Source organism: Typopeltis vanoorti, chromosome 17 (assembly GCF_054136105.1).
Source record: "Typopeltis vanoorti isolate ZY-2024b chromosome 17, IOZ_Tvanoo_1.0, whole genome shotgun sequence".
Taxonomy (NCBI): Eukaryota; Metazoa; Arthropoda; class Arachnida; order Uropygi; family Thelyphonidae; genus Typopeltis; species Typopeltis vanoorti.
In genome coordinates, this window is record NC_143565.1 from 2,319,714 (window position 1) to 2,342,695 (window position 22,982).

General features: G+C 47.5%; 1 protein-coding gene across 1 annotated transcript in view; it reads right to left on the bottom strand.

The window, feature by feature from the left end:
- Positions 1–22,632, bottom strand: part of LOC150097095 (uncharacterized) — a 95,274-nt gene extending 72,642 nt beyond the window's left edge. The window contains exons 1-2 of the mRNA XM_090407572.1: positions 22,431–22,632; positions 19,837–20,017 (exon numbers count right to left, since the gene is read on the bottom strand). Of these exons, the coding sequence (XP_090263698.1) occupies positions 19,837–20,017; positions 22,431–22,632 (383 nt within the window). The remainder of the gene's footprint in view (positions 1–19,836; positions 20,018–22,430) is intronic.
- Positions 22,633–22,982: the final 350 nt, after the last annotated feature.

A 22,982-nucleotide genomic window follows, 5' to 3' on the forward strand; every position in this document is an offset into this window, starting at 1 on the left:
TAGGGTTTTCTTGTTAAAATGTTCTTCCAAAGTGAGAATACTAAAAGGAATATTTTTTATGAGAAGAAGAAAGTGGAGCGGTTTTCTCCCTCGAGCCTCAAAAAGCAGAAGAAAAAACGTACAAACAAACTCCACTCCGTCCCGTTTGCCATTCGACAACCCACGCCACGCCATTCAAAAGAAGCACCGAACATCCTCCTCAGATCTCCCGCGATAGCCTCGGAGCAATCAACAGAAAAGAAGCGAACAACATCAGCCGATTTGAAAGTGCGAACACCCATCAGCGATGTCGCAGGTGAGGAGAACGTCGGGAGATGTTTGCCTCCTCCTCCCCAGACAACTTCCCCATCTAAATCTGAAACTCAGCACGGAGGAGGACTGACCTTGGCGTCCTCCTGTGGACGAGTGAGGAATTCGCTGAGAAATGATCCGCTCAGATGCCTCTCGATGACACTCGCGGCGAATCTAACTCTTAACCCTCCTCAAACGCTGTTCTGCGATTTTCCTGGGGGGGGGGGGGGTTGAACCAGGCAGAAGACTGTACGGCGGTGCTTTCAATAAGATCTGTGGAACGGAGCATTCCGTGTCGCCATCCTGCTGCAGATCATTCCTCGTTGGAGGTTGCGGCCCTTCTCTCGGGCTGAAGAGGGGACGCTCCTCCTGGACAGCTCTTTCCGTCAAAGCAGAACTTCCAACGAGAATCTTCTTTTTATTTTTCTTTACGGAGAGAACGAGAATGTTCGCGTGACTTTCAAATGCGAAGCGTTCTGACACGTCAGAAGGGGTGTCGCAATTTCTCATTCACGAACGTCGTTGCGTAAAGTAAAAACAAATTCCGACCACTCGCTTACCATCCTGTGTTTCTTTCCTCCATCGCGGCTGTTGCTGTTTCCTCCCCTCCCCTCCCCCTCCTGGTGTTGTCATGACAATTAATGCCGCAGTTACGAAAAGAAACGCGTGAACATGACGTCACTGTTTTTGCGAACCCACTTCCGCTCTGATTATGACGCGTTCTTAAATAAAGAAAAAGGGGAGGGGGCGACCAGGAACCTGCACGCGCGTGAAGAATTTAAACACGACGAAGGAGAAAAACGAAGACTTTAATTGCCTTAATTAATTTTTTTTTCGTTTTCACTTCGGCAAACCTTTTTCTCGCCGAGCTTCGTCTCTGAGCGAGTCAGCTGCGGTTGCCACGGCAACGGAAAGAGAGGAAAAGAGTCGCTTTCTATTTTTCGGGCATTTTGATGCGAAATCCAGGGGATGCGTTCGCCCTTTTTCATTTCGTCCGCTGTTTCGATCTTCTCGACTTGCAACGAAGAGAAAGAAGGGCGAAGTGATCGGGGTGACAAAAGACTGAGAGAGAAACCTTCGTCGTCTAGTAGCGACACATAATCCTGCAGTCGCAGAGACTCTACGACATCCTAAAAGGGCTGCTGCTGATGACGGTGCACTTCCTTTCTTTCTTCGTTCGGCGTACCGATACAGAAATGGTTCTGATATTTTCCGTCAGAAATTGCTCGTCCTGCCGTTAGAGGGCAGCAGTGTGAGTCGAGGGAGAAGTCTGCTGATGCAGGAACAAGGAGGATCGATGTTTATCGAGAAGCAGCACACACCCACATTTCCAGCAGCGAAGGGGAAACAGAACTTCTCTCCATAGAGAGACAGAGAGAGAGAGAGAGAGAAAGAGAGAGAGAAGTCGTCAGATGTGGAGAGCGTCGTTTACTCAGGTGACTTTTTTTCGTATGCTTTCTGTAAGAACAACAAAGTGAACAGCGCAGATTCGAAGGTTTATTTAATGCATTCGTTCATTCTTTGGGTCAGAAATTAAAGTTCGTCTTACATTCCGTGTGAAAAGGAAATGCAACTCGCACATACGACATGTGTCCTTTCGACCTTCCTTCTCTGCCATCCTCGGCATGCCCTCCATCGACCTGCGGTCCCACCGATTTGGTCAGCACGTGAAGAAGCACTTGACGTGCGAACTGGCGTTTGTTCCCCAGCGGAGACTCTGTGCGCACCAGCCAGCTGGGACCGCAACTCGTAACGGCATAGCAGCTTCAAGGCCGTATTGAAAGAGACGTTGTCTGTTCGGTGAAAAGCATGCACGAGAAATTGCATCCTCCCGAGGTATTTCGATATTCTTCGGCTTCCCAACCAAAATCCGCACGCACCATCAGAAACGCTTCGCACGATTAACTATCCTTCCCCCAAGCGAACATCACCTCCGAGATGATGCATGCTGGAGTACGAAGATCCTCAAGGCTCTTCCATCCGTCCTCGGTAAGGTGTAGAATGAACCGTCGCTCCGTGTCAGACTTCCAATCCCACCGACTGGTCACGTGTTCCAATACTGGTGCATTCTGAAATGCTGATCGTCGCTTATGCGCAGATGCCCTTCGGTAGCAACTAAGATTGCGCAGTTCTTCGTATGTCGTCCTTCCACCACTCACCCGAACCCCCACATCAGGGGGTTCGGGCGAGGGGTAGTAGGACGCCATAATCGAACACTTCCGTAACCGTAATCGAACACTTCCGTAACCGTAATCGAACACTTCCGTAACTTTCGAGTGGAAGCATGGTTTGTGTGCTTTCGTGAACGGAGAGGCCACCGATATGTCATCCGACGGCAGTTCTTTCAAAAGCGAACTCTGTTCCCCACGTGCTCTTGATTGCGTGTGGATCCCCGTTCGTTTATCGCCTGCCATGCGTACCCTCATCGGGGTGTGTTTCTTGATTCCAAGTGGGAGCAGAAGTGTTCCGATCATTTTCTAAGAAATACACGAGCGATTCGAAGTGCAGTGTTGTTCGCGTGCACGTGCATAAAACACGAACTGCGTGGGATGAACATGAGTCGCCATTGAAAGAACCGTCTGCGGTCAGAACGGAGGACTCTCGATGGCCCTTCTGAAACTAACCTCGTCTGCACAGTAGGAGCTTTACTGTTCTCATGGGAAACAGAGAGAGAGGGATGAACGCAGTAGAGGAAATTGGTTGGTTCCTGGTGAAGAAGTGCAAAAATATGAATTTGCAACTTTTTTTTTGGGGGGGGGGGACAACGATGCTGTTGTACAGCATCGTTGGGTGCTTATCATAGGGAATGAATTCTGCACAAAAATACTCGCCCTGAAGTTCCGAACCCCACCTGTTAAGTGAGAGGCTCTTTCGCTTCAAGAGTGGCATCCAATTACGGTGTTCGCACTCGCTGGGTTCGAGGATTTCTTCTCCTATTATTTCATTCGCAAGATTTCAGCGCAAAAGTAAACGAAGTTTGGATTTCGGACTGGTCTGCGGAGACAAACAAAAAGCTTTGGGTGCTCGCGGAGAGAGAGAGAGAGAGAGAGGAGTGGAATTGCACAAAAAAGAAGCGAATGCACAAAAGTGAGCACAGCAAGTTCGGAATTGTGTTTGCTTTGCTGCAAGATAAGCGGCAAAAAGGAAGATAAAAGGAAAGTAAAAGAGGGATGTCAGCTATTACTCGGAATTGACGGCAGTGGCAACCCCGCCTGCCAGCTACGAAAATGCACCAACACAAAGATAGCACTCGCAGCGGAGAGATACGGAAACAGAAAGACTCGCACAAAGAAAGAAAGAACATCGCATCGTAGGAGATGAAAGAGAACGAAGAAAGTACAAAAGAGCTTCCGAAGAAAGACGTCAAAGGTCACGCGAGTCCGACGACGCTCGAGATATGCGAGAACAAAATGAACGCAAATTTGTTTCGCGTGTTGCACCGCGGGGATGATCTGGCGCATGCAGTGCGGTCGTGCATTCGCCCCCCCCCCTCGTTTAATTGTGTTTTCGCACTTCAAAACGATTCCCTTTTATTTCTTAATAGTTTCGGAAATGATTTCTTGGTTCTGACGCAGCGGTGGAGGTTAATTAACGGGGGTTCACTTAGGAAGAAATAAAATCATTAGCGGAATCATTTACGGAAAATTATTCCGTTAAAAAGTAACGGACCCTTCGATAATTATTGCATATCCGATGAAATGCTCACGCAGGGTCAGTGCGAGCGCCTCAGCAATCATCCCTGAAATGCGCGTCTGTGCTGAGGGATTCGTTCTTTCCAGCAACGACTTTTGCTACTCCCTCACTGGCGAAGGAGCAAAATACCTCCCCCTCCCCCTTCGTGTGCAAGAATAAAAAGTCAGTGGTGAGGAACATGTTCGCAAAACTAGAATATCGACACAGAGGTCGAATTCGAGGTCAGAAGATGCAGAAACGAAACCCGTTCGGTGTGTTTTGTAAGAGTAGAAAAAAACAAAAGCAAAAATCTCAGTCACGTGGTCGACTGTGAGCCTATTATTCATCAGCATGCTGCTAGAAAGCATAACTTTGGGATCGCCTTTCTTCCGTCCCTTCCGCAGGTCTTTGAACGCCGTCGCAAAATGAAACATTCGTTTATTGTTGTCCGTCCAGAAATGGCGGTTGGTTCCATCATCCGCTGTTTAAACATCCCCTCCGTAGCGTTAATCCTACACGAAGAGGAGCGAGAAATCACATTTCCGCTTATTCCTTCCCGAGCATGAAACGAAAATTCACGCAGGGGTCATCAGAATAAACAACGAACGTGCGAAAGGGTTAACAAAGGAAAGGAAGTCTCGTTCTTCTTCAATTTGGGGGGTTTCACGTTGATTCTATCACGCGATTCGCGGCTTTTATTGGTGCACCTGGGCAATCACAAACTCCACTTGGGTGAAAACCCGAAACGCCATCAACCTCCGTCCGAAACGATGAACTTCTGCAATGCAGTCACGTGGGAGTGGATGCCTCAGGGAGTATCTCCCGATGAAAATCTCGGAGCATCGTTTAATTCAATACATCACCATTTTAGAAGTGTTTTTGGAGCTACGTAAGCCTGTAAGGGGGGGGGGTGTAAAAGATCCCTTAGCAACTTGATGGTCCCTGTTGAATTTGATGTTAAAAGAAGGCTCAAATCATATCCAAATGAAGCAATGCAGTTCATTTCAATATTCATTATTCAATCTCAGGATTTGAATAATGAAAGCGACTTGAACTGTACGTCGATCTCTTGCGGAGGTCGAATTACTTTTACAGATCAACGCGATGCGATGAAGAAATTTAGGTTGAAGGGCGCACTTCACAAAGATCCGAACGGACTAGTTCTGAAGAAATTCAAAGAATGCGTTTCTTTCATTGCGATTTCAAGGCCTCCTGAGAGCACTCTTCAAGTAAATAAACAGAGGTCGGTCTACGGTTGGTTGGTAATTGTTGATATCGTCTGTTTTTTTTTTTTATTTATTTATTTAAAAAAGGTTCTTCAACTGCTGCTTTCATAAACCATTTTTTATGAATTCTCCACTTGCAGAGGGTTGGTTTATAACGTGAAGGAGGAAGTCTGCGTCTCTTTGAATTTCTTTTTTTTTTCTCTACACCTAAAACACCAGAGGTCGCAGAACTTGCGAGATAACGGTGCTGTGTGCGTATGCACGATTGGGCAGCGAGGAAGAAAGACAAAACGCACCTGTTCGTGCGTTTCGTCAAGAGTTTTGTGGCAAAGAACGGAGGCGAACGCACCGAAAGAGAGGAGGGTGAGAAATCTTGGAAGTTTCCGCAGCACTTTTTTTTTTTTCAAACCAGTGGGTCTTCGTTTTGATTCCGTTCACAGCCCCCCCCCCCTAATCCCCCTTTTCTTTTCATATTTCCAACTTGCGCAGAAATTTGATTTACGGCAAGCAACACGAACCCATTTTTTGTGCTGAAGAAAATCGACATTGGGTTTCGTACTTCCCCTTCCGGGTGGTCGTGAAAACAGCGCGTGAACATCCCACAAAATCGAGTCAGGGAGGGGATCGCCGAGCGTGACGAAAGTTCATGACGTCATTACAGAATTCGAGTTGATCTGATCGAGTGCCCGCTTTCCATTTGATTTCCGATCCGAGCGGACCCCACCGCTTCGCTCGATGTATTTAAAAGGCGGACGAGCGAGAAAAGGGCGATGAAGCGAGGTCGAAGTTCGTTTTCCGATTCAGCGACAAACTTTCCTCTTCTTTCCGACGTTCATTTGTCTTCGCGGCGTCCCTTTCCACTGCAGCTGACCTTTGACTCCTTTTCAACAGCTCCTCAGCCAGTTATCGATCGCTCGTCAGCCGCCGCCGTCGTCGAACACGACAACTACGCAGTCAGGCAAAGCACCTGCAGCGAGATCATTCCATTTGCGGCATTACGAGGTTGTCTGGCGAAATAACAGTCCGAATGGACATTCGCTGCTCAATCTGGAACATACCCACGAAGGGGGGGGGGGTTGAGAAAGGTTCTCCGGTTTTACAATTGCAACAACTAAAAAACGTTCGGCTGATCGCTCCCACTTTCTCTCCTTTGCAGATCGATTTTGCCGAAGTTCAGCGGGAATGCAGCCAATGCGAGGGTAAACCAACAAGCCCCCGATTTGATGGCGAGCGGGTTAGTTAGCTGTTAAGGAGGAGTGCCAGTCAGCCTTCGGTTACACGTGAGCACCTCCCTGGTTCCTCTGGAGAGCCCGTAACTCGCGCCTCTTCTTTTTGATTACCGCAGATCAGAATATTTCGCCCGTCATTTGAATCTCATTCCACGATCGTAGATACTCTGCACTCCCTCGAATCGATCCCTTGCATTCGAACCGCTTACTGAGGGAGTTCCGAGTGGCTTGAGGGCAAGGTGTTCTCGGCTGACTTTGCTGTGTGTTCTCAGGTCGGCTTGTTTGTCTTTCGGCACCGGATATCCTGTAAGGAAAGAAAAACGCCGCCATCATCGAACGAGTCTTCCGAAGTCACCTTTCGTTTTCTCAGATCAAAGCGCGCACGTCTCGGGGTCCATTCGGATGTGTGAGGGAGACTTCCGCAACCCTCCTCGTAATTACCTTTTCTTTCGTAATGAATTGGAAAGAAAGCTCGCATAAGCAGCGTTCTTTTGCGCGTGAGGCATTCTGCGGAATTCGAGACAAATCCGAAAATCCTCCCCGCAATCGCTCTGCTGATTGAAGCGGAGCCTCGTGCGATCACAAAGTGCTTCGGCCGTTGCACAAGGGAGGGAACCTCTCGCCAGAGAGAAGCCGTATTTCCGTTTAGTGAACGAGATTGTTAATGACGACGCCGAATTTCAGGTCTCGCTGCAAGGGAATCGCGAGAACGTCGACACCTCCATCAGACGCATGCACCGGAAATGACGTGTGTGGTGGCTCAGGGTGAGCAGAATCGTTTCCTGCTGCTTTTATCTCTCTCTGCAAATGGAAACAATGGCGAGGCGCTGCCTCTCCCCAGAGATGTCGGCACGTCTAAGGTCGTCCCCCCCCCTTCGCTACTACATCATTGAAAACAGTCCCGTTTTCGATAAACAACGAGAGAAAGAATGCGATGCGTTGACGTGTGTTCAAAGGTGGGTTTGGCTACTTCGCGAAACGATATTGTCCCACTCAGTGTTTTTATTTTAGATGTAAAACTTGCGAAGGAAATGCGTTTGCTTCGAAGGAGGAGAAAGGAAGAGCGCCACCTAATGTCAGCGCCACCTACTGCAGCTGAAACAGCGTAACTGCTCCTCGGAAGGGAGGAGCAATTTGCACGAAAAGATTCTCTCTCGAAGTAAAAAAGCAGAAGGAATCGTCCAATCCTTCTCAGGATGCTTTCCTGTTCCTCGAGATCGCGATCGGTCTAATAAGCGCCAATCAAAGAGTTCTCTTTCCCCCTCACCCGCACCTCCTCGCCAAGAAAGGCTTTCGTTGTCGAGTACTGTTTCTTCGGCAGACAGTTTTCGGTCCTCCTGCAAAAGAAAAATCGAAGAAGAGTCAAAACCTTTTTTCCCTTCGCGATTTTTTGTTGTTCCACTTTCGAAACGCAACGAGATTCAATCCTCCGCTTTAATTCCTGAACAGCTCTCTGCTGCGGAAAAGAAGTGGACGAAAAGGGAAGAAAGACTTCGACGGGTTTGTTAAAGTGTCAGAAAGTAGGAAAAGGAAAGAGAGCGAAACAACGAAAAACAAAGTGAAAGAGAGAAAGAAAAGAAGAAGAGAGAAGGAACGAACAATAAAAAAACACAGAAAAGAGCAGTGAGAGAGAGTACGAGAAGAAAGGGGGAGGAGCTGTTCTGCTACGAGGTAATGAAGGGAAGCGGCGGATTAATTTGCGTTTGCAGTCGGGGGGGTCTCATCGGAAAGCGATCGAAGAAAACCACCATCGATCTTGATTCCCACGAACGCCTTCAGAAGAGACTGCGGAGGAAAAAAAACAAAAAAAAAAACATAAATCTCGATTTAGTTTCGTTCTTGTTTGTCATTAAAGCGCCCCCTCGCAGCTAATAAAGACAAAATACTCGCGCGTGCACATATTTTAAATATGACAACGGAATGCAAGAGAGAAGAGGGAAAAAGAAGAGCTTAAGTGGGATCCGACACCTCCCTAATGACGGGATGCGGCGAAAGCACTTCCAACGACGACCCGCTTTGTGAAGCCATCGCCGAACACACTCGGAGAAGACAGAGGGAAGGAGGGTGGAAGAGCTCTCTAATGTGTTCGAGAGACGGTCAAACGGGGGGGTCATTAAACAGCGGGATGCGCGAATGGGGGGGTAAGAACGAATTAGCGGCACAAATGGATGAGGTCTCGTCGCACACGAAGGCGGAGCTTAATGGAGTGGACGAACGAAGCGTTTAATGGAGTTTTGTGTGCGGGGGATCACGTCCGACAGGAACTCGACTCACCAGGCTCAAAAAAAAAAAAAAAAAAAAACGTTGCGGCTACCTCGTTGGTCGATGAACACCTTTTTCATTCCCGTCTCGATTCGGGACGCACAGTTCGAAATTGGCCGTGAAGCGCGAATCTCGCAGTTTCAGTAAAGAGTCTCCAGAAGAGGGACGTGCTCGGAAAGAGAAGCATCGATTGCCACCGACCGCTAATCGGATTACATCCGCACATGAGGGAACGAAATGTTTCCATAAGTAGCTCGAGGGGAGGGGATGCGTTTCCATGACGACGGAGGACTCCGTGCAACAGTTGAGACGACTTCCGATACTCTTGCAATCGTTTTTGCGACTTCACTCCCACATCCCTAAAGAGAGCTTTCCCTGCTCGCACTGGAACGTGGAATCGTTCATTGCTCGCTCCCTTATTCCACTCGCTGTTCTCCCCCATTTTGCGCCTCCTCGACGTCAGGAATATTTCCGGACATGTTGAGCAGACGATCCTCTCCGTCAAGGACGATCAGTCAGGGAGAGCGGAGTGAGGGAAATTATTGTGCGTTGTTTCGAGTAGGTGTCGGCAGTGTTAGTGAGGGCGGGTTCGAATCCAGCTTAAATATAACGCCATCGAATCTCTCAATGTTCGGAAAACATTGAGAGATTCAAACTTCGGAAAAGTTTCCCGAGTTTGAATCTCGTCCAGCGCCAGATCCTTTGCGATGGCTTTCCAGCTGAAGGGGAGTGAGGTGGTCACTGACACGAAATCTGAAGCGTTTTGCTGTCCGTAAACAGGCGAGTCGGCTAGAAGAACTCACGTAATTAAGAAACCTCGCTTGCTTCCACTACGCTTCCAACCAACAACCAATGGAAACCCTCTTGTGCCGTTTTCCAGCTGCGACAGGGGAGCCATCTGTTGGTGAAACTCGTGATGTCTGCGAAACACTGTCTGTCAATGTTTTGAATCTCCCTTTTTAAAGAATTCTTTGCGATCCCTCTTTCTTTCTTTCGCCCCCCCCTAAACGAAATCTGTTTTTTAACTTTCACAAAACACAAGATCCACCAATCTCTTTATGGGGTGGGGATTCCTTTATTGCGTGGCGAGTGTGGATTCGCATAATTTGTCGAACCCTGCTGATCATCATGCTCGTAGCTCTTCGTCCTGCGTGTTCACGAGCATCTTCCTTCTTCTTTCCTTTCATTAAATAAAAAAACCTGTTCGTGCAGGCTGAAACCACTCGCCAGCTGGCACAATCTGCTTACCATGTGCGAGTGGACGACCACGAGCCCTGAAGACGAGGAGAAGGAAGCGGAGAATTGAACCGAGGGTCGTCTCAATCCGAGACGAAGCGACCAAAGTGAGTTTCGCCAGAGAGGGATGTTCGCATAATGAGGTCGAGGGGACATTGCACACTTCTTGGCTTCTCAAGTGCTGAGGCGAGGGAGTCGGCGCTGCCGAGCTCTTCGACGAGAACGCGGAAGTGAGTTATTGGCGGCCCAGAAACGGCCCGCTGAACTCCGAAAAGCATTCCATTAATTTCGCCTTTTGTCGAGCGGAGATGCAGAGCCCCGCCCGGACAAGTGGAGCAGACAGTCCCTCTCCCGCTGCTGCAGACTTTTAGGTCATTTTCCTCCGGAGCTGCTGCATTTTCCCCTCGATTGTGTCACCGAGACCGCGACCTTAATGGCAGCTCCGTGTTTCAGGACGCACGAACGACGACCTCTGCTCCGTGATTCCGTAAATATTGACGCCACTTCGCATTCGTGCTGCAGACTATGAACATCCGGAAAGAACACAACAGTGGAATTCCAACTTCTCTTTCTGAACTGCGACGACTTTCCTCAGGATGAATTCCTTTGAAGAAATTCTCCCCCCTCCCCCCCTTCAATGGTTCCGAGTATCATCAAAACACACGTATCTTCAAGTGCGAGTCTGCAAATTTAATCAAGTGATCACTGACGTCATTCCAAACAAGTAAATCCGTTCTCGGGGGCAAAAATCTCATCTCTCCTATTTAAATATTCTTTCATTTATTTTGGCATTTGCAGGCACACGTGAATGAAATACGCGATCGGGAAAGACCATCCCCGTTCATCGAGCTGCAGTGAGTGGGCGCTTGTGTGGGGATATCTTCTTGAAGGGACTCACCTTAAGGGAAGGGGACGTAATCTTATTTTCCACAGCGAGCAACGCCTTTGTTCTTTGTCCTTCGACTTCATCCGATTCTACGGAAGCACGTGCTGATGATTTCCGCTTAAGGAACGAGGAAGCAGTCAATTTCGAGGTGGGCGCCATCTTGGCAGAAACTCTCCTCCTTTGGCTTACTCTTCGCTGAAATTTTCATCCGATCCTCCTCCCCCTTTTGACGGACGCATACCTCGCCGTTTTCATGCCATGTTGCAACAGCGATGTCTGCGAAGAGGAAGGGACGAACTCCTCTTCGCTGCGACAGTGCAGTGATTACGCGAATTACAGTGCAAGCTTCGGGCATGTTAGGACATGTTCCTGTCCGCTTGTGATCCTCGTAAGCAGATGGAATTTTTGCACGAGACTTTGAAAGTGCGACGGACATTGCACAAGGGAACGCAAAGGTCGAAAACGTCATCGAAGAAGGAAATGGACGGACGAAGGAAGTACTGACCTCAAGGACGATGCGGAATTTTGGGGGAAGGCTCGTCATTGCGCGAGTCTGTCGTGCGACAGGCGCACCGAAATGGCGATTCACGACACACGCAGGTGTTTCCACACAGAAATCGGATTTCATTCCCCCCCTTTCCTAGGAACAGTCGCAGAGTGCCGCCCACTTCCCTAAACGATCGGCGGAAGGCATTAACGCGCCACATAAAGAAGGGCCGTCGCCAGAGAGATGACGAGCATCTTTAGGAACCCATTAAAGCCTCGCGCAGCGTCAGAGCACTCGAGGAGAATAAAGCGCGCCATAAATACATATTTAAGTAGATTACGGCGGAATGTGTTCGCAGCAAGGTGGACGGCTGTCTCTCACACCTCGCCTTATGAGGCACGCGCGACTAAAATAGGCTCGGCACGCGACACTTTAATATCGCGCAGTTATAGCGGCGATTAAGCAGTGGACAGAGAAACCCCAACTCCGACACTTCGTCTAATGCACGCACACACACACCGACGTAACAGCCCATTAACGCACTTAAGCAACGAAGGAAGAGCGAACGGGATTATTGAGGAGTCTCTCGGTCTGAAGGCATTTAAGGGGACGAGTGGAGAGAACGCGAAACTAGAAAAGATGGTTTCGGAGAGAAATCCCCTTTCTCTTGATGCACAATCGCTGAAATCGAAACAAATCGGTCCCGCCAATTTGTTTCGATTTCAGTTTTGAACCCAATTTCGGTCGATGGAGCGGAGGACGAAAAATTGCAATTTAATTAAAACCGGGTTGAAAGAAGTGACGAAATCGTTACGTCATGAAGAGGGAAATGACGTAGCAGAAGAAGAAAAGAATGGAATGAAAGGGTGTGGAGTTAACTATTCATTGTGAACTTCGATTGAACGAAGAAAGGAGACGCACGAGAAGATTCGAATATGGAATAAGGAAAGAAAAAATGATGGAATGAAGAAGAAAAGAAATTTCGCGAATCTTCTTTCTTCGCAAATTTATTTGGAACTGAGTTCCTTTTAATTAATAAATTTAAGGAATTCTTGCGATTTCTGCTGACTCAAACTTCAAACGATCCCAAACTTTACGATTAATTACTTAGAATTAATCTCTTTACCGACCGTTTAAGAATTAAATATATGGGAAAGGAAAGCGAAGGATGATTGGGTCGGAGTAAGAGGAGTTTGCTGAAAACTACGGAAGAGCTGGCAACGTGAAGCCGGCGTCTCGTGCCTATTCAACGAGCTTCGCTGCCTGCTACGAAACGCAAGCAGGAAAGGATGCTGAACTGGGAATGCGAGCAAAAATCGGGACGAACTCTTTTCTGTCCGTGGATGAAGTCTGCAGAAGTTTATCACCGCGGATGACCGCAACGAAACTCTCGGAAATAAACCGCAGCTTTTAGGGGCGAGGTCGGTTTCCTTTCAGCAAAGGAGAAGGACGGGTGAGCACTCGACCTTCTGAGAAGACGCACCTTCACGGAACAGCATTCAAACGAGACTCAACAAGAATGAAAAGAAAAGAGGAACGCTTGGATGTCAGGCTGGGATCGAGAGTGCATCCCAGAATCCTTCAGTTTTCCACCGAATCTCCTCGAGGCCGACACTGCATTTTTTCTCTTCGTTGCCGTTCAAGAAGGGACGGCGAATTAGGGAGATGACGATGTTTTCTGTGCTTCCAAAATGGTCGCAAAATGCTCGGAAAAAATTAATTTCTTTCCTAACTAGCGTCCGACCATCCTCAAGAAATCGATTTTACGGAAGCAAAAACAACCCCGAAGACTTTATTGAGTTACGCACGGAGAAGGAAAAGAATCTCGTTGCATTAATTGATGCTGAAGAGAGGAAAAAGGGGTTTTCAAAAGTGGATTAGCGGAGGGACGCGGAAGAAAGCGCTCGAGAAATTAGCGAAGGGCTTGATGGGCTCATCTTCTGTTAAGGAGATTGACGGGCTGCTTCTCGGTGTATTTCAGCGGACGAGATTGCAATGCGCCTTGAACACGATGCAATATTTCCTAAGAAAGCTGCCACAACGCGAGTTATACGTCACTCCGGATGTAATAGGCGACTCCCGTAACTCGTGTTTCTCTTTCGGCGCCACCCTCCCTTCTCGTTTTCCACTAAATTGAGGATCGCTAATGAAACCTTCCGCAACGCTGCACCCCGCGATGCCATCTGCCAGCGAACCCTGCCGTGATTCACGAAGCATCGACCTCCCCCCTTCATCCGCCAAGGGTGTTGTCGAAATTCGTTTGCAGTTCCGCAAGTGTGTGCGCATTTCTTATCGGAGACATTCGCTCAGCCGTGAAACCCCTGCGGAGGGGAAATGATAAGATTCCTCCCCACAACTTCTGTTCTGGAGCGAGGACATTCTTCACACCAGGCACGCGTTGTTTGCACGTGACCACGTTGGAAGATTCTCATTTTTCGAGCCTTCGTTTGCATTTCCTTCGTAAATGCACGTTTAAGGAACTCGCAGCATCGCGTGGTCCTCCTTCCGTCTGCTGGCTTAAATCGCTCGTTCACTAACAGCTCATCTACCTGCGAGTGCGTCGGTGATGCAGCAACACCGAACTCCATCGCAGACGCACTCCTGTCCCCGAGCTGAGGCGGAAACGCTTCACCCTCGCATTTCCTGAGCAGTAGTTCATCAATAGCAGCATCCTTCGTACTCTCTCTCTCTCTCTCTCTTTCCACGCTCTGCGTGAAGGTAAAGACAAACCCCGTCCTACTTCCACTTTTCTTCTGCACTGGATCCCTTGCCCCTTTGACCCTACTGAAAAATCTGGAAAAATGAAAGCTTCGATTTTGTGACGAATTCGAAACAAATGCAGTCGAAGCGGAAATTAATTAACAGCTTCGCCATATCGCAAAGCCATCGTGGCCTCGTGCTCGCACCACATCCTTCTTGCAAGAGAGGAACTGCGGGTGGTTGGTGGCAAATCCGCATCCAATCCACGTCCTTTCAGACATCTCGTCCGAAGGGAACGACAACCACGGATGCGACAATCACTCACGTTGATCGGATCCTCTGCATCTTTCAGTGGACGGACTCCGGTTTATCGTAGCTTTCGAAATACGATAACCCCTCGCTGTTGGAATGACGTAGTCAAAGCGGAAGCACTTCGCTTGGCACCTCCAGAGTCTGCCTCTCCGGGTTGTATTTGAGTTGCCTCGCAAGCGAAAGAGTCAAGAACGGGTCGTACAAACAGTGCATTCGGCACTCGAACTGAAACTCGTGTGTGTGTGTGTGTGTGTGTGTGTGTGTGTGTGTGTGTGTGTAGGAGTACACACAATCGGTAACAGCAACTGCAGAATAATCAGCGGAAAAAGAGATTAATTCAGAGTTCGACGCCGTAAAAAGATCCTGTGCTGTTACTAACCTGTCTCTCTTTCGCCTTTTCCGATCACATCCGTAGATGACAATGTCTCCCACCCCTTCCTCGTAAATTTGAACTTTACATCTCAAAAAACCGACAACCCGGCTAGAAGATTGCGCGCAATTATCAGACGCGCACGCTCCTCTCACAGTCTCACTTGCTTTCATGCAGTAGGAACGCCAGCGTCGCTTTCTTTCTCTCTCTCACTTTTTCATCATCAACGCCTTCCATCTGTTTTGCCTTCATCGCAGTGTCCTGCCGGAAACGGTGAAGCCTTTTTTTTTTTTTTTTCCTGCTGCTGATTCTTGACGTCATCGGAGTGAATGCGCTGAGCGGCAACACACAACAAACAGACTCGATTGCCATTCAATGAATTTTCTTATTAGAGAAAGGGAATCGATTTAAGAAATGCCGAAACGTCCCTTGAGGAAGAATAAAAATCAGCTTCCGAGGTGGACAACGAGGGACACTTCGAGAAACAAAGGGTGGGGGGGAGACCAAAAATCATATTTCAATTAGTCAATTGAACAACGAAAACTCGGGGGACAGAGAGAGAGAGAGAGAGAGAGAAGGAGTTAATTCCCACAGTATAGCACTGTGCGATTACAGCACTGTGGGAAGGAGAGCGGAAAATAAAGACGAAGATGACTGAAATCTCTCATCAGCTCCGAATGCTAATCTCTCCCTCTTTCTCTCTCAGCGGATACAAATGGCGACCTCTTGACATTCTCAACCAAAAAGTCCCCCCCCCCCCCGACAGTTCGAGCAGCAAACAAAAGCGACAAAGTCGAGAAGAAATCAGGGGAAAGTCACTAACTTCGACTGCAACTTTGAGGAGCTATGATTACGTCCGCAACCCCGAACTCCCATCGTCGACGTTACGACGAACCATCTCATAAGTGCAACGAAACGAACGAGCAGAATCGCTTTGGCTCTCGCCTAAAAAGACATTAACGAAGGGACCTCGTACTCTGGTCCAATGGCTCGCTGACATCGTGTGTGTGTGTGTGTGTGTGTGTGTGTGTGTGTGTGTGTGTGTGTGTGTGTGTGTGTGTGATTGTGCGTGCGCGTGAGAGTTTTTCGGCAAAGGCCGCGAGGTACTCGCTCACCGCCAGAGGTCTCCAACTGTCGCCAGACAACCAAGCGAAAGCTCTTCCGCACACACAAGTGGCGAGTAAATATCTCGCTCTAGTGAACCCTCCGCTTTGTCTGGGCTGTGACGTCACACGCTCCCCGAATGCGTGCTTGGAAACTATGCCAATAACTCGACCCGCAGGAGGAGGAAGAGAAACGCACAGCCGGAGCTCGCTCCGCTACACTCTCGGAATCAATTACATGCGGAGGAAGCGGATGGAGAGCGATAAGATCTCACCTGCAGCATCCCGACGGAGTTGAAACAGAACTCCATTCAACTTCGGGGAAGGGGGAAGTGCAATATCGCAAAACCTTCCCTCGTGCTACCGAAGTCAATTCCAATTACACTCCCACTTTCGAGATGCCGTTGATGCGTCAATCACGCTCACCTGCTCTCGTGGCACGCGACAGCCATCTCGCCTGTAATTAGGCCGAGGAATGATCATTTCCTCCATTGGGATTCGGCTCGCCGCTTTAGCAAACTCGGTCCACGATATGTCTGCATGTGCGTGCACGCTGAAGGTCGGTTTGTCTGTTTAGCGCGGCGAATATTCCTGATACGACCAACCATACTGGAACTTTGAACTAACTGAAAATCCCGGACCCAAGTCTCGTTTCTCCCAAGAATCCCAAACAGAAATCCCAAAAGGAAATTTGTGTCGGGAGAATGCGCAAATTTGACGAAGCTTTCGTTTTACTCGAAGAAAACAATTAAATTGGAAAAAAATTATTCGAAACAAAAGCAATGGCGAACATTTTAAACAATGAGATAATTTTTTTCACGAACGAACTTCATAAAAATGTGTACGAAATGAGAATAACGTTAATTATTTTTATACTTTTTAACATATCAAAACTTGCGCTGAATTTAAAAAAGAAAAAATGGTTTGAGCATTTTCATTAAATTAACTTTCACGAAAGAAAAAAGCAAATCGCTTTCATCATCGAAAGTGATGCTGGACGAGGATCAAAGCCAACATTCATATTTCACGCAGAAGTGATGGAAGGGGAAACTCTTCCGCTGGGGAGGATAACTGATGCTGGTATCGGGAGAAGGAAGGCTCTCTCGTATCCGCCACGGTTCAGTGAAGGCGCGAAGGAGACTGCGAGTCATCTGTCATCTGCTCACAGCGGGGACGATGAGGGACATCGCGAAAAACAACTCGTTTTTCTGCTTTGGCGACAAAGAGAACAGAAAGAAGTTATTGAGAACCCGTCTTTTAATCGTCAGAATCTTTTTTTTTTTTTTTAATAAAGGAAAGAGTTCCTCGTTGTCTGCGTCTGCCATCCAATCTAATCCATCTTTGGGGGTGAATCGAGAGAGGCGAACGAAGGCATCACCGTAATGCAAATACGGCCTGCAGGGGAAGCACCTTTGCAGGGAACTGCTGTGCGAATCCTCGCAGCATTTCGGTTCTGGTGATTTTTTTAATTCATCTGCTATCGGAAAACGACATTTTCCCAGCATGCACTGCGATGATTCGCGAGCTGCAGTGATGCGAACTCGTTTCATAATCGTTTGCGTCGGGAGAACTCGACTCGCTTCCGCGCAGCCAACAAACAGCTGGTTCGCACGAGACTCGACAATGAAAAGGCAGAGGCGCGTGGCTCGCGAGAATCTATCAGTGTCACCGAGCGCAAAGTAATTATCGGAAGCAGCAAAAAACCGCTTAACAGAACGTGCGCAACAAAAAGACTCGTTTTGTTTCTTTAATTTTGGGGTTTCGTTGCCAAACCGACGGCGGATTGTTTTTGTCATCGGCCGCGTCCTCATTGCAGACGTCGAAACAACCGGAGTGATGGACTCTTAAAGAAATTGCTTCGTCTTATTCGGGGGGGGGGGGATGTCGAGGATTTCCCGATTATTATTGCTCCGTTATTTGGTTGGTGGGGGTTCCGATGTCGGGTTATTAAGTGGCGTTAAATCTCCGCATCGGGTCCCACTCGAACATGGGCACCTGCGGGGATACGCGACCATTAGCCTAATTCATCCCCTAATTAACGGCGGAGAGAGGAGGGGAAGTAATGAATCGCGTAATTAACAGCTGATTGGGCGGCCTTTCATTAGGCACGGAACGGTCACGTGATTAATTAGTGACACAAGCAGCCGCGTTGCCCTGAGGGGGTCACGAAGTACGACGCACTCTCTGAAGAATCAATCGAGCGTCCATCAATCCATCGGCTCAAGCCCAGTTCCGATTAATGCAATAATGATCGCCTCGACGAAATATCTCGTTTCCATGACGACCACACCGAGGCCCTCTAGCGGCAAATTATATTGCTGACATCTCGATTTCGCAGCATCAATTAGGTCGAAGTTTGCAAAAAAATATTAATGTGGTGTAAGATCCCCGAAAACTTCTCGCACCCGTTAAAGACTTTTCCGCCTGTGAGTACCGCGAGTAAAGGTCACTTCGGAAGTGTTGCTCACATTCTTAAATGTTCCCGCGTTCAAAATTTACACACCCTCTCACTGGTATTGATTTCTTTCTTTCTTTTTTGAATGAATTTTTGTTTTCGCAAAAATCTCGAGGTATGCGGGAACACACGTCATCTTTGACGCGCAGTAAATGTCTCAGTTTTCCGAATTCACCGCGTAGAATTTGCTACTCAACTATATTCTGAACTTGATCCAGCCTTATTTGAAAGACAAAAAATCCTCTAAATACTGCTCTTCCTTTCTTTCTTTCTTGTCTGCTGTCAAATAATGAATCTGATGTGAATTAGGTTGCTAATAGGAGGGGGGGGGGAGAACAAGAAGAAATAATGTAAACAATTTGACCGTGGCGGAACTTCTTAACATTTTAAACACAGAATGCGATTCTGTATTTAAAATGAATTCGGGATGTGCATTTACGATGTTATTATTTATTTATTTTATTTTATTTTTTGCGTATGTAATTCCGAATTTTGTAGTCCGTCTTATCTTACCAACGTAATAATCAAATTTCTGTTTAATTAAAACAATAAATTATGCTTTCTGAACTAATTAAATTAATTTATTCAGTATTCCCACTATTCCGTTAATTACTTTTAATTTAAGCGGACTTTGAAGTAGCGTGGAGCTCATCGGTGCATTCGTGTCGGGCAATAAAACTACCTTTTCAGGGGCAGAGAAGAAGAAGAGGATGGGATACCGCAAAATATGCCGCTACATACGCGTCTGAAAAATATTCTTCGAATTCCACTTCAGACAACAAGAAAAAAAACTCGATTATAAGAAAGAGTTCGTCTGAAGGAAACTGCAAACCCAGCAAGAAAGACACTGCAGCCAGTCCATTTAACTCGGCGAGTGCAGTGCCAGACTGCTCGCGCTATGGGAGGCACTGCGGCAAGCAAAACCATCGACTTAAGTGCCCTGATTATGTTTACTGGGGTTTGTGGACAGGAGGGGGAGGGGGCGCTGTCATCAGCAGCTGACTGATTGCCTTTCTGTTTGCATTACTTGGAAGGCGAGCAGGCCACGAGACATAATGACACCCATTACTGTTTCACCGAAACTATTTCGTGGTTATTTAAATGAAATGGTCCCCGTTATGCCGAGGGCTGCCCCCCCCCCCCTTTCCCTAATAGCCCTCATTAGCTACCCACAGAGCTAATAGAGATTTCTTTGTGTTCATCGATGCCTATCGGAAATCGATGCGAGTGATGCCGTCCGTAGGGCATCGGACAGAAGGAAGGGATGAGACTACTCAGAGGGCCCAAAGAGAGCTTATCAGATGCCATTTTTACCGCCATCCCCATATAAAATTTCGCCGGAAGCATTGAATTGTATGCGTACGTGAGCTCCAGCGGATAACTATTCTGTTAGGCAGTGGAAATGCTTTTACAGGGGAAATGCAGAAACATTATGTTCGCTGTTTTCCGTAATCTCGGTTTCTCTTTATGCGGAGAGGATACAAAGAGGTTAATTTCTGTGGCGCACAAAATTTCTCACAGAGGAAGAGAAAAATAAAGTTGAATAATCTGCGTCTGTTAAAGAGAGGACAAATCAACACGCACCCAAGAAAAATAAATACACTCACCTTCCTAAATTCAAAGCTCCGATTTGAAAGGATAAAAAAGTCAACTCGACGATGTCTCCGTAATCCTTTCCTCCTGCCGAGAAGGTCATAGTGCACAGGAAGGGCAAACTGCGCTGAAAAGGTTCCGAAATACGCAGAGGATACTTCACACCAACATCACCAAACAGGGATTTGTTGCAATCTGGAAATTGAAAGGACGGCTTCAATTTAAAAATGACCACATTTTTTAACAATTGAATTTTCAGCTTTTTTTTTTATTGAATTTTGCATTTTAATAAATCTCTTCACTTTTATTGATAAAATTAAATCAGTTAATTCAATTACATATTTCACCAGCATTATTTATTCACTTGCTTCTTAACTGAATTAAATTATGACTGCAATCAGAAACCATGTTGGATCTCGCATTCCCTTCAGAATTGTTCGTCACGCAAAAACAAAAGCGAAACAAATCTCATGAAATCCTCGTTTATTAAAAGGATCGATTGATTCGAATCTATTGGGAGCATCTCCTGATATTAAAGGAAGTTCAGCTCTTCATCCACAACCTCTAATTGCAGTCTCGCGCTTCGCAAGCTGCATTATTCCCTTCATTCCACTATCGGGTTAACTACTTATGAACCTGATTAACTATTAAATTATTGCCATCCTGATAATCGGATGCGAGGGATTAGTAAGACGGCATAATCTAGTTTCGTGTCAGCGGTATTGCGATGCGTGCAGTGCGGTAAATGCGAATCAATCACTGCTGCTCCTCCTCATCGCCATCAACACATTCCACTGCGCTGAATGGAAACAGAAAAACCAGAAGACGCAACTCCTGCTTAATCCTCTGGTTGAACAGAAGCGCTTCATTCCAGTGCGAGTTAAATTAAAACCGGAAAAGAGAAACGGATCAGATCAGTTGGGATGAACAAACTGGATAGCGCCACTCCCTCGGCATGCGAAGGACACAACACTAAGGAAACCCGAGGGAGTTTTGCGTAATATGCAGACACTTTGGCAGTTTCAGAACCTGTTTTGACACAATTCAGCTCACATGTGCTTTTCAGCGAAAGGAGAGCGCATCTCATCGGAATGTGCGTTCAGGGAGACTCGCCAAACACAGGAGAGGTTAAATGGAACAGTGCGAGTGGTTTGTGTTTTGCGTTTATCATCCCACTGCGTGCGAAATTCTGAACATTTGAATTAAATCGGGGGGGGGGGACATTGCGAGAGGCTCGTGCAAATAGGAGGTCAGCTGATGCGAAATCGAAACCGTACTGGGACGAAGGAGTATGGAGGTCTTCCACTTCTCCGTTCTTGGCAATTCATACCTCGCTCGGTGGTGCATTGTTTGCCGTGATTCATCCCGTAGGTTGGAACAGGAACTGATCGCCCCTTGACTGACTCCTCTTCTTCTCCTCCTTCACGGAGGTGTTTGTTTGATTTTCTTTGAGCTATTTTCGCTTCCGTAATTCGGATCTCCCATCCGATGTTCATCGCCTGTTTTATACACGTTCAGACACTCCGTGAACAATCTTTCCGTTTTTTTTTTTTTTTTTTTTTTTTTATTGTTGTTTTCATGATGGGCTGAGCTGCGAGTGCGACTCTTCTCCTCCGTCGATGATTTCGGTAATGCTCCTTACGGATTCCGGCTCGGATCTTCTTTCTGTAGCTTTAACTGAATAAGCGAACGAGGCTAACGGGAGAGAGGAACAGGATTCCACGTAAGCAACAACGGATGGTGGGGCGCTGATTGGTGCTATGGTCAGCACCCAGAGGATATCCACCGCAGGGTGGTCCACGGCGTGTCTGTGGAAAGCAAAAGCAGAGCTTTGAGACCTCCCATCTTGTACAACAAATTGAGTGGAAAACGGACTTCGGATCGGAAACATCGACAAGCGATGTAGAAGAGCATCGTGGAGGATCGTTACGAGCTATGCAAAACAGGTTGGAAAACACCCCCCCCCACACACACACACTTTAAATCTCCATCACAAATATTCTGTAGCTTCTGTCTGGTAAGCCACAAGTCATTTCTTTTGAAAGGACCTTCGATGACACCCCCCTTGGGTTCGCGTTTCCAACAGCACAGTTGAGATCGCCGGCAGACTCCTTTCTGGTCGGAGTGTCGCCAGGAATGAGCTCACAGAGTATGCGCTAAATCGTTCTCGAATGTCCTTCATGACGCAACTTCGGGGCTTCCATTCAACGAATGGTCGGAAATTCGTGCAGAGGGCGAAAGCCAAAGAATGAAGCAGTCAAAGGAGATGAGCTCAGCTCACAGTCTTAATCGTAAGTGCCGTTTCACCTCTCTTTCACAACCCAGATTGCCCTTCCAGTCCAGGTCATAATGGGAAGCTTACACAGAGAGGACGCTCCCTCCCTCATCTTCACAGATCGCCATGAAGATGAGGAGGGAGACTGTCGGCAGAAGATTTCTGTGGGAGCTCACGAGAAATGGGAAGAGCTCGTCAATGATGAAGCAAACAAACAAAAACTACCGCAAGCGTTAGCCACTACGAGCGATGATAGTCTCAGAGGGGAAGGAGGGGTGGCTGCGTGTGGTGTATAGCGCCGAAATAAAAAAAAGACAAACTTTGCTCACTTACTTGTGCATCCTACAGTCTCGTCGCTCCCATCTCCACAGTCGTCAGTTCCGTCACAGTAGCGGTTGAGACTGACACAAGTTCCATTTCCGCAGCGAAATTCCGACAGGCGGCATTGCGGGCTGGACGATGACGTCAGGAGCAGGAGAAAGAGGAAAGTCGACGGAAGAGCGAGTAGTGAGCCGAAGGAATGTAGCCATCCCATTGTCCGCCTCCTCTAGGCCCAGGGCATGGCCAAGCGACCCCTGGAAGACAAGAAAACGCAACACTCATAAGTCAGATGCACACACTTTTAAACGATATGCGAAACACCACCAGAGGGAGCCTCTGGACAGCACTAACAGCTTACAGTGATGGAAGGAGGGCTGAAGAGGCAATAGAAGTGTAATTATGTTCTTTTGTATAAGTCTTCCCCTCCCACCCACCCCCCGTCTCCAAAGAAAGGCTTCTTCAAACTCCATTCTGGGTTTCACTGCTCCCCTAATATAGTTTCGATGAACGAAAATATTTGGGTTCAAAACTGGTCTCCGCTAGCCACCCCCTTTCCGTTGTGAA